This window comes from Polypterus senegalus, chromosome 5, assembly GCF_016835505.1.
Source record: "Polypterus senegalus isolate Bchr_013 chromosome 5, ASM1683550v1, whole genome shotgun sequence".
Classification (NCBI taxonomy): Eukaryota; Metazoa; Chordata; class Cladistia; order Polypteriformes; family Polypteridae; genus Polypterus; species Polypterus senegalus.
Window position 1 is genome coordinate 196,796,458 of NC_053158.1, and position 12,775 is coordinate 196,809,232.

General features: G+C 38.1%; 1 protein-coding gene across 2 annotated transcripts in view; it reads right to left on the reverse strand.

The window, feature by feature from the left end:
• Positions 1–12,775, reverse strand: part of LOC120529780 (coiled-coil domain-containing protein 106-like) — a 45,621-nt gene that overhangs the window by 14,882 nt on the left and 17,964 nt on the right. Inside the window, exon 3 of one of the 2 annotated variants that reach the window (XM_039753916.1) lies at positions 6,358–6,543. In XM_039753916.1, the coding sequence (XP_039609850.1) occupies positions 6,358–6,543 (186 nt within the window). The remainder of the gene's footprint in view (positions 1–6,357; positions 6,544–12,775) is intronic. The other variant, XM_039753917.1, reaches the window with a different exon arrangement.

Consider the following 12,775-nt stretch of genomic DNA (forward strand, 5'->3'; position numbering starts at 1 on the left):
GTTAAGTCTCTTACTCTGATCAAACAGTAAAATGGACGCAGGATCTAAACATGTGACTAAATATACACCGTATATATTTGCGGATAAGTTCTCCCGCGGATAAGTCGGTACAGTATAATTTCCGGTATTTTATAACATCGGTCATATTTGTTGAATACGGAAAACTCACGCTATTGGTACAAGGGATCATGATATGCTAAACATGGAACGCACTGCCTTTTTTTTTCTATGTGGGTGCGGCAATGCGCTGTATCAGCGAGTGCTCCTAACCTCTATCTCTCTCTCTCTCTCTCGCTTTCTCTATTGTACCTATGTGACCACATGGTAATACTCGAACAATTCCGAAGTGACATTTGCACTGCTTTGTGTTTTTTGTATCTCACACCCTCATACACCTTTATCGTAAGAGCATCCCTTATCTACGATGGAGTGTTCGATCAGAAGAAAATATGAAATCTGGTTTTAAATTAAACATCGTTGAAGTAGCAAAAGAAATTGGAAACTGTGCTGCTGCAACAAAATTTAATGTGAAATTGGAGGAGGCAAGAAGATGTAAAAAAAATAATAAAATAAAATAAAAAATTAAGTGTAAGTGTAAGTCCGGGTCTGATTTTATGATCGATTTTTTGGGTTTCAGGACTCGACTTATATGCAAGTATATATATATATATATATATATATATATATATATATATATATATATACATATACACACACACAGGTTGACATTCAAAAATCCGTCCATCGATAATCCGGTTCCTTCAGATTTCTGGCATGGATTTCGGAGCGCATTTTCAAATTTACCGCGTTGGCACGCCACTGTTTTCTGGAGGCGCTGTTTATGTTTTGATGGCGCTGTAGTTGATAATTACTTGTTGGGTCTTGCTTACACCTGCTAACAGGCATTCCTGCTCATTTCTTCTCATTTTATCATTAATTTGCTGCTGTATAGCCCCATTATGGATTCAGCAAAGAAAAGAGGTGGCATAAAACGTATAAATCGTGTTTTGTCAATCGCAGAGAAAGTGGAAGTGCTAAAAAACACTGTGTCTGTGCAAACCATTTGTGAAACATATGACATTGGCCCTTCAACAGTGTATGATATTAAAAAAAAGAAAGAAAAACTTGTTAAAGTTCTTTTCTGATAGTGGATCAAAAAAGCAAATGTTTGTAAGGAAGTCTATGACAGAAGGAAAAAGTTCAAAACTGGACCAAGTTCTCATAACCTGGTTTAATCTTTGCGTAAGCGAAGGTGTGGAAATTTCTGGTGATTTATTAAAGGAAAAAGCCATAGTGGTTTATGAAGAGCTGGGATTGCAACACAAGTGTGAATATTCAGAAGGTTGGCTACATTGTTTCAATGTTCACCAGACAAAGATCCAGCTAGTGCATATGTGGATGAATTTGTACAGTTAGTTAGTGATGAACATTTAAGTCCTGAACAAGTGTAAAATGAAGATGAGACTGCCTTGCTTTGGAGATGTACGCCAAAAAGAACTCTAACAACTGAAGATGCAAAATCGCCATCAGGGATTAACACTAGAATTACCAGAGACAACGAAAAAACTCATATTTCCGGTGCAACTTAAATCCCTTCGCACCTCTCTGTTAGCGTCTTTTGGCTTCTAAATGTGTTGATAAGCCCAAGCAGCCTGCTATACCATCCCCCCCACCACCTGACAACGGGCAAGAAGTTCTCCCAGTTCCTGCCTTGACTGATTACCTGGGAGTGAGCTACCCAGAATTTTAAGGGGAAATAATTTGATGTGTGTTGTGTGTCTACAACAATCTATGTAAACACATTGTTAAAACAGAAACGTTTTTCATTGTTTTAGTAATAAATAAAAAAATGTAGAAATGAACTGCATAATGTGTAAAGTCTGATGGCCAAATATCAAATAAACAGTTTCACAAAAGGTGCAAATACAATATGGCAGCTTCCGTGGTGCTGTGGTTACAACTGCTGACTTATAATCAAGAGGTCGTGAGTTCGAAACCAGGTCCCCTGCAAATTTACCGTTTTGATTTGTGAACTGCTCTTATTGTTAATATTGTACAATAAAAACATACATTTGATTTGTGTCTGTAACAGCCGCCGTATACTTATTGTACTTGTAAAAGTTATAGTCACAATCACGATACAACACCCCTTTTTTTTCACTTTTATTGAGTGTTCCTGCTCACGCTGAATTAGTATGCGCCTTATGGTCCATGATGTCAAAGCCACACTGACAAAAAACAGAGACATAACTCATTTTATGACCTGTATAGTACATTTCAGAAAACACTGTGGCACTGATGCAACATTACTCATATTTATTTGCACACTTTCTTGCGCTTGTAATCGGTGACCGCGTTTTTTGTTTTTTTCCGATCTTGCCAGTGTCCACTTTGGGTGCATGGGGCGGTTTCTTTTGTACTCCAGGACATGTAGAGGAAAGAATTGTACAGAGAGGTCAGTTCTGCGCTATATACAATTGTCAGACTCAAATGTTAACAGTTCCCACACACACAAGGACCGTCCTTTCTATATTTACGACATGTGTACCTGTTCCAATGTATACACTTCTCTCTGTTCTGTGGTTACTATTACATTGAATGGGGTGCCTGACGCTGACTGAGTTTGCTTTCCTGGGGGAAGCGGCTGTCTTGGAACAGAAGCTTGTTGATATTGCATCCTCTTTTGCTTTATCCGTCGCCTTTCCTTGTAAGAAGCGACGACGAAGTTCCTCTGCAAGGTGTGCAAAGGGGGTGGGTGGGTGTTGAATTGTAACTGACAGAATAAAAGTGAGAAAAAAAATGCTAACTTTTACAAGTACTCTAAGTTTACAGCAGCTGTTACAGGTACAAATCAAATGTATGCTTTTATTGTATAATACTGTATTAACAATAAGAGCAGTTCACAACTCAAAACGGTAAATTTGCAGGGGAGCTGGTTTCAAACTCACGACCTCTGGATTGTAAGTCGGCAGTTGTAAACACAGCACTACTGAAGCTGACGTATTGTACTTGCACCTTTTGTCAAAGTGTTTATTTGATATTTGGCCATCAGACTTCACACATTATACAGTTCATGTCTACATTTTGTTATTTATTACTAAAACATGAAAAACGTTTCTGTTTTAATGATGTGTTTACAAACATTGTTGCAGACACACAACACACATCAAATTATTTCCCCTTACAATTCTGGGTAGCTGAATCCCAGATAATCAATCAAGGCAGGAACTGGGAGAACATCTTGCCCGTTCTGAGGTGGTCTTGGGTGGGAATGGTATAGCAGGCTGCTTGCTGCTTGGGCTTATCAACACATTTAAAAGACAAAAGACGCTGATGGAGAGGTGTGAAGGGATTTAAGGTGGGCCGGAATTACGAGTTTTTTCATTGGCTCTGGTAAATCTAGTGTTAAAGCTTTGAAGGAACGATTCACGGTAATGTGCTACTCTAATGCTGCAGGTACCCATAGATGTAAGTTACTCGTTATCTGGAAAAGTTTACATCCGAGGGCCTTCAAGAGTATGACACAGTTTCCTGTCCATTACTGTGCCAACAATAAAGGGTGGGTTACCACTGATATTACATTGGATTGGTTTCAAAAATGTTTTGTTCCTGAGGCTAGGGCTAACTAAAATTTTGTAGAACTGTTTTATGTAGCTGGTGAACATTAACATTTCATTTGCTTTTCATTTAGTGTTTAATTTTCTTTCTTTAAAAGGACTGTACAGGTAGTCACTTTCTGTTAAATATATACAGCATATATAGCCATCCAAAATCCGGCATTTTCGAAAATCTGGCACTCCTCAGGTCCAGAGGTTGCTGGATTTGTGAATGTCAACCTATATTATCTTTTATTGAATTTATTAAAAGCATGTAACATTCCATACCATCAAGTCAAACTTAATAAAACTATATTCAATTCAACCCCCACCCATGAGAAAGAGAGGAAGGCCAACAACCACTGACTTAAAAGAGGTGTGTTAGAATTCTTTCAGTCGAGCAAGACAAGTCTACGTGCTAATAGTGAAGTAAAGGCAATTGCAGTCTGTTTGTCTTTCTCTATTTTAAGCCCATCTGTGAGCCCAACAAACACAGCTATTAATGGATTAGGAGGGATTGTGACACCAAGGCTCTCTGAGAGGCATTTAAACATTTTTGTCCAGAATGATGCTAATTTGGTATATGCCCAAAACTTGTGGCCTAGTGAAGCCGGAGCTTGATTGCAACGTTTGCAGGTTGGACCTCGCCCTGGAAACATTTTGAAACAAGATAGATGTGCTTGATAAAAGATTTTAAGTAGAATAATTGAATGCTTTGTGCATATGAACCCCTACAGATTTTATTTTTTTCTCCAGCCTTTGGAGTTTTTTTTTTTGTTTTTTCTGTCCACCCTGGCCATCGGACCTTACTCTTATTCTATGTTAATTAATGTTGACTTATGTTTATCTTTTATTGTGTCTTCTATTTCTCTATTCATTTTGTAAAGCACTTTGAGCTACATTTTTTTGTATGAATATGTGCTATATAAATAAATGTTTGATTGATTTGATTTGATGAAGCTAGAATGAATTCTGTGGATTTTCTGAAATGCTGTGTGAAAGATCCTTTTCCCACTGTACTCTGGAATCTTTAAAAAGAAAGGACTTTAAAATGGCTTTATATATTACAATGATCCCTCGCTATATCGCACTTCGACTTTCGTGGCTTCACTCCATCGCGGATTTTAAATGTAAGCATATCTAAATATATATCACAGATTTTTCGCTGGTTCGCAGATTTCTGCAGACAATGGGTCTTTTAATTTATGGTACATGTTTCCTCAGTTTGTTTGCCCAGTTGATTTCATACAAGGGACGCTATTGACGGATGGCTGAGAAGCTACCCAATCAGAGCACGTATTACGTATTAAATAAAACTTCTCAATGATATACGATATGCTTCCCTCACGGTGCTTCGCACACTTAAAAGCTCTAACAGCACGTATTGATTCTTGATTGTTTGCTTTTCTCTGCCTCTCTCACTCTCTCTGACATTCTCTGCTCCTGACGGAGGGGGTGTGAGCAGAGGGGCTGTTTGTTTAGAAGATACGGATGCTCCTGTAAAAAATGGTGAAAGACTACCTTCACATTGATCCCTTCCATGCGGCCGCTTTATCGCGGTGCTTCCATTTAAAAGCCCAACAGCCCTATTGATTTTTGAGTGTTTACTTTTCTCTCCCTCTCTGACATTCTCTGCTCCTGACACGCACTTCTTTGAAGAGGAAGATATGTTTGCATTGTTTTGATTGTGAGAAAGAACTGCCATCTCTGTCTTGTCATGGAGTACAGTTTAAACTTTTGACTAAAGGGTGTTATTTCATGTCTAGAGGGCTCTAATAATGTTAGAAAACGTATTTAGAAGGTCGTAAACAGGTTTTCTATGCTCTAACTGCAAAAATATTAGATTTATAAATAAATAATCCTACTTCGCGGAAATTCATTTATCGCGGTTGAGTCTGGAACGGATTAACTGCGATAAACGAGGTTTACTGTATAAAAATGCTGTCTGAATCATCAAGACTGATCCATACTTCTTCTGGAATAGAAATAGGTGGTAGGTGAGGAAAACTGGGTGGATTTCATTTAGCAAAGTTTCTAATTTTGGAGACAGTGGAAAAATTGAGTTGAAGGGAAGCTAAATTTGGAGTGTAATTGTTCATAAGATGCAAAGACATTATTTATATACAAATCTCTAAATGATTTATTCCCATGCGTTTTCCAAACATCAAAAACTGTGTAAGTTTGAGGGGGTGGAAAAAGGTGGTTATCACGTAGAGGTGCCACAGATAAAATATTCTCTAACCTGAAGTGCTTCCTACATTGGTTCCATAGAACACGTGACAATATTGACCCTATAATCCTATGAATTGAATGGGCATCAGAAAAACCAATAGTCTGTGAGAAGCTGCGTGGGGGATAGTACCTACTAAAGACATGTTCTAAAAAATTAAGGGTATGTTCAAACTATTCAACCTTTCAGACAAGTGCACATCAATGAAGAACTTACAAAAAAAGTCAGATACATTTTTCTTAACAGTCCCATCACCTTCAACATATCGGACAATTTTCAGACTGTAACTGGCATTAATGTGAGTTCAAAATTTAATCAAGGTTTTGAAAATAGAGAACACTTCCGAATACAAAATTACCAGTCTACATTTAAATAGAAATAATGAACAGACAGAAATAACAAAAGTTTATTGACTCAAAAACAGTTTTTTTCATAGAAACCTTAAGAATGAAAACTACTTTAGAAAGTAAATGCGCATATGAAACATTCAAAATCAGATAAGCGTTCATAAATGTATTGTTTTGTACTTACCCTCTGATTGCTTGGCACTCCTTGTTAAGTTTTCAATTTGTGCACGAAGAAAATTACGATCTTGCTGGAGATCTTCAACCTGTTTCTCAAGATAATTGATCCGTTCTTGTTTGCTTTCGAGCTGGCATCTAAGCTTTGTTATAGTCAAGATAGCAGTCGGGGAAAGGCTTTCTGCTGCGGTTTCTGCTACAACAAGAAAGATAACTGGAAATTTTTCCTTTTTTTTAGTTTGTGTTTTTTTCATTAATTAAATAAACAAATGTATATAAATTAGACCATCAAAAAATGTCCAAAACATAATTTTGCTTACCACTAACATTATCTGAAAAGATGATGATGGGAGCATCATCTTTTGGGATGACTCTTCTGTTTAATGACCTGGACTACAACCAAGTGTTTTTCTTTTTTTTTTGGAGTAATACCAAAACATTTCAAGGGGGATTCATAAGGACCTCTCACTAGGAGTAGATACTAAACTAAAATTATTCCAGATTGCTAATAATTTCAGAAAATGCATAAAACAATGTTTGAAGAGTAAGACCAATAACGTCACATATAAACCTTAAAGAAATAAGATCAGTATTGGACTATCTATGATCACAAAATGTGTAGTGGATGAATCCGTTTTATAACAAATCAACAAAAGTTTCTCAAAGAAGATGTAGAGAAAAGTCAAGCAAAATGACACTTTTTATTGGCTAACTAAAAACATTACAATATGCAAGCTTTCGAGGCAACTCAGGCGTACATCTTGCCTGAAGAAGGGGCCCGAGTTGCCTCGAAAGCTTGCATATTGTAATCTTTTTAGTTAGCCAATAAAAGGTGTCATTTTGCTTGGCTTTTCTCTACATTCATAATGGCTAACACGGTACAACACCCTAGTAATTCAAAGAAGATGTGAGAGTTTAACTTTTGGGAATACTAGGGGAGATCGCTCGCCCACCCCCATGTTTGGTTTACCAGATATACAATTTAAAGAGATTGTTATTTTCATGGGAATTGTTACATATGCATTATTTTCACTTTTACTTTAAAACTTTTTGTAAAAACAATACTTGTCCTTTATTTCCAGCCCCGTGCATGGTTACATCTCTTTCTCGCCAGACGTATAATGCTGCTCATGTTGTCAAGGGCGGGGCGGCTGAACGCACGCTAAGGATATACCGTCGGATCATCTGCTGCCTTTCTGATGCTGGCAAGCTGCCTGTTCTGCTTGTCGCATGTCGTTGTTTTAAGAGCTGAGAGCATATGATGCTTGTCTGCCAAATGCAATCCAACAATTGCTAGGTTAGATGTCTGTGGACATTTTAAATGATGGCTCACTGCCTTTTCTCGCATGACGTTGTAAAAACAATAATTGCCCTTTATTTCCGGCACCGGGCATGGTTAAATCTCTTTCTTGCAGGACGTATAACGCTGCTCGCGTTGTGAAGAGGGGGCAGCTGCTGTCACTCTGCCCTTCGATCATTTTAAAGCCTGTACAGCCGCTGTTATTTTGCCACTTCGTGTCTCTGCTGCTCACGTTGTGATCGCTTCTCCGTGATCATAAATATACACATGACCGAATTGTGTTTTCTTTGAAATTAAACTTGTTGTTGCTTTAACTATTGTGGGACCACAGATTCTTATAGCGTATGGTCCATTATTGTGTAATTCTACTTTTTTGTGCATTGAATGATGCGAATGCAAAAAGACTTTGTTTATTGCTCTTTGCCTTTTATTTCTGACATCACTTTGTCCTGCTATTTTTTCAATTACACCTGGTCCTGATGTTTAATTTCCTTTTGTTTGTGCTATTGCGATCTTTTAGTCGTCGATGTTTCATTTATAACGTATTGTCCTTTATATGCTTTATATGCACTGAGACTCCTGTATCTGTGTGTGCTGCGTGCCTTTACACTACTGATTTTTTTTGCTGGCCATGCTCTGATACTGCTTGTAAGTAGGGCATGTGTTGGAAGAATCTCATGTTCTATATCCCCGCGAGACGCTCAGTGGCTATTCTCCTTTGTCTCGTGAGTCTTTTATTCGTCTTCTGTGATCTTAACGTGAAGATCACGTATCGTCTCCTAGTCATTCCCTTCCACAGGATTTTTTTTTATAATAGATAAATAGTATATATATATATATATATATATATATATATAACATAAAGGCAAATTCCTGCCTTTATGGTATCAGTAAAGCCACTCTTTCTAGACTCCAACTGGCTCAGAATGCGGCTGCAAGGCTTCTAACTGGAAGTAGCAGAAGCCAACGCATTACACCAATTTTAAAAACCCTACACTGGCTGCCGATTAGATTCAGAATCGATTTTAAGACACTCCTCTTAACCTAAAAGGCACTAAACGGTCTAGCCCCTGCCTATTTGAGTGTCTTGCTCCATTGTCACAATCCTCTTCGTGTTCTTAGATCCGCAGATCAGCTGCTCCTAACCGTTCCCAAAGCACATTTTAAAGCTCGTGGTGAAAGGGCTTTTTCCGTCTGTGCACCCAGGCTGTGGAACTCCCTACCCTTAGTGGTTAGGCAAGCCGCCTCAGTCGCCACATTTAAATCATGCCTAAAATCGCACTTCTTCACATTGGCTTTTAATTCTTAATCTGTCTCATTTCCACTTGCTTCTTCCTATTTCTCAATTTTATTAGTCCTCTGACCTGTTTTTAGTATCTCTGTTTTAATTCTCTCTTAATGTTTGTTTTTAATATTTTGTTTTTAGTCCTGCTTCTTTTTTAACTGTATAGCGCGTCGGTCAGTTGTAATGTTGTGCTTTTGGCTTAACAAATAAAATGGTATGGTATGGTATATATATATATATATATATATATATATATATATATATATATATATATATATATATATATATATATATATATATATATATATATATATATATATATATATATATATATATATATACTAGCAGAATACCAAGGCCAGCAGTGGAGAAGTAGTGTGTTAAAGAAGTTATGAAAAAGAAAAGGAAAAATTTTAAAAATAACGTAACATGATTGTTAATGTAATTGTTTTGTCTTTGATATGAGTGTTGTTGTTATATCTATCTATCTATATATCTATATCTATCTATATCTATATCTATATATCTATATCTATATATATATATATCAAAATACCCACGCTTGGCAGCGGAGAAGTAAAAAGAAAAGGAAACATTTTAATAATAATGTAACATGATTGACAATGTAATTGTTTTGTCATTGTCATGAGTGTTGCTATATATAGATAGATAGATATATATATATATATATATAGCAAAATACCCGCGCTTCGCAGCGGCGAAGTACTGCATTCAAATTTTTATTAAGAAGAAAATGAAACCTTTTTAAACTGAGGGAAAATATACCAATAATTATTTGTTAAGGATCTCTTTGTATACCATGTTGTCAGTTCGGCCCTCCGGTTGTAACATGACCAAGCTGTGCGCTGAGCTTACTCTTTAATCTGTTTCAGTTTCATGGTTTGTTTCAATTACGACAGTATTTGTAGGACTTGTGTTGAAGTGACATTCGGCATCTGTCAAGCATTGTAAGCACACAACTGGTTTCATCGATAAAATCATATCCAGCTTTTGAGAGTTTAAACATTCATAAACATCAAAGTGTCCACTACTAAAATCATCACCTGTGAATCTAAGATGTTTAAGAGGCATTGGCAGTTGTTGAAAGGTGTAAAATATTTGGCCATTTCGGTACACCTGAAAGCGACAACCGAACAATTCAGCGGCAGCCATCAACTCACATGCAGAACCATAGGTGAAGGGCTTAAGCATTTCACTCTTCTAGTGCTCCTGTGTAGTATAATTATCTCCTGTACCGTCATCAGTCCACACCTTGAACCTGTCCCAGTCATTCAATACATAAGACACAATGTTCCTCCGGATATCAAGAGTGATCCTGATATGGCCGTGCAATATGTAACAAAGAGAATGGAAAAGGTAGTTGCCATCTCCGGGCATGGAAACCACTCGGTAAGTGACAGTTCTTTGATCGATAGTGATCACCTCTATAGACATGGTAATGGGGGTTGGAATGATAAAGGAAATGGGTACCAGAGAAATGTAAAGTAAGTCTAAAATACCTATACAATAACTATAATTGTAATAAACAAACAATAAAACAGCGGATTGCCGTGGATTAAACAAAAAGGCTGTAGTTATCAGTAGGGAGACGTGAATCCCGTGGCGAAGTAAAGAAGGGAATGTAGAGACCGGAGCGACGGATGGTCTTATATAGGCAGGCAGCAAACAACATGGGAGGCGTTGGGATGGGGGACCCAACGCCACCTCACACGGTGGCCGAGCTGCAGGCTATGGACGTATATATGTACGTAAGTAGGATTCAGTTAGCGTTGGGAACCCGTGTACCAGATTTCTTGAAGATGGGCCCATAAGTAACAAAGACTGCTGAAAAGTTCAATATGGCGGCCGACAGTGGCATCATACCATCGAAATAAGTACGTACATTGGTTTTGGTTAGTGCAGGGAAGCCGCCTACCAAATTTCGAGAAGATGGGGCCATAAATAAGAAAGTTCAACATGGCAGACGTTGTTGACCGTTATGACCATTACGCATAGAATTTCGAAATGAAACCTGCTTAACTTTTGTAAGTAAGCTGTAAGGAATGAGCCTGCCAAATTTCAGCCTTCTACCTAGTCGGGAAGTTGGAGAATTAGTGACGTTGGAAAGTTCAATATGGCGGCCGACAGTGGCATCATACCACCGAAATAAGTAAGTACATCAGTTTCGGTTAGCGCAGGGAAGCCACCTACCAAATTTGTGAAGATGGGGCCATAAATAAGAAAGTTCAACATGGCGGACGTTGTCTAATCGCTATAACAGTTACGTGTAGAATTTCGAAATGAAACCTGCTTAAATTTTGTAAGTAAGCTGTAAGGAATAAGCCTGCCAAATTTCAGCTTTCTACCTACATGGGAAGTTGGAGAATTAGTGATGAGTCAGTCAGTGAGTCAGTAAGGGCTTTGCCTTTTATTAGTATATATATATATATATATATATATATATATATATATATATATATATATATATATATATATATATATATATATATATAGCGCTGCTGCCTCGCAGTTAGGAGATCTGGGTTCACTTCCCAGGTCCTCCCTGTGTGGAGTATGCATGTTCTCCCTGTGTCTGCGTGGGTTTCCTCCTGGCACTCCGGTTTCCTCCCACAGTCCAAAGACATGCAGGTTAGGTGGATTGGCAATTCTAAATTGGCCCTAGTGTGTGCTTGGCGTGGGTGTGTGTCCTGCGGTGGGTTGGCACCCTGCCCAGGACTGGTTCCTGCCTTGTGCCCTGTGTTGGCTGGGATTGGCTCCAGCAGACCCCCGTGACCCTGTGTTCGGTTTCAGCGGGTTGGAAAATGGATGGATGGATGGATATATATATATATACAGTATATATATATATATATATATATATATATATATATAAAACAAGAAAAAAATGAAAAGTTGTGAGTGTATATGTATTTGCTCCCTTTGCTATGAACCCCCTAAATAAGATCTAGTCCAACCAATTAACTTCAGAAGTCCCATAGTATGCAATGAAAGTGTCACAGGATGTCTGAATAAATAGACTTGTTCTGAAAAGCCCACTAAGAAAGCAACATGAAGACCAAGAAGCACTCCAAACAGGTCAGAAACAAAGTTGTGGAGAAGTTTAGATCAGACTCGGGTTGGAAAAAAAAATATGCCAAGTGTTGAATATCCCACAGGGTACCATTAAATCCATTATAACAAAATGGAAAGAATATGGCAAGACAAGACAAGAGAGAGTTGCCCAACAAAACTCACAGAGGGCATCATTCGGAGATGCAACAAAGACACCAAGGATAAGTCTGAGGCAGCTGCACAGATCCACATCTGTTCTGTTCATAGGACCAATTTAAGCTGTACACTCCACAGACTGGGGCTTTATGGAAGAGTGTCCAGAAAAATAGCCATTGCTTAAAGAAAAACAATAAGAAAACGTGTTTGCCCAACAGCATGTGGTGGACTCCCCAGACACATGGAAGAAGGTTCTCTGGTCAGATGAGACTAAAACTGAACTTTTTGGCCATCGTGGAAAACACTAAGTTTGGCGCAAACCTAACACTTCCCATCACCCCAAAAACACCATTCCCACAATCAAGTGTGGTGGTGGCAGCATCATACTGTGGGGGCAGGAAAACTGATCAGGATTGTAGGAAAGATGGATGACACTAAATACAGGGCAATTCTTGAGGAAAAACTGTTTCATTCTGCCCGAGATTTCAGAGTGGGATGAAGGTTCAACTTCCAACAGAATAATGAATGACCCTAAACATACTGCTAAAGCGACACTGGAGTTCTTTAAAGGGAAACATTTAAATGTCTTAGAATGGCCTATTCAAAGCCCAGACC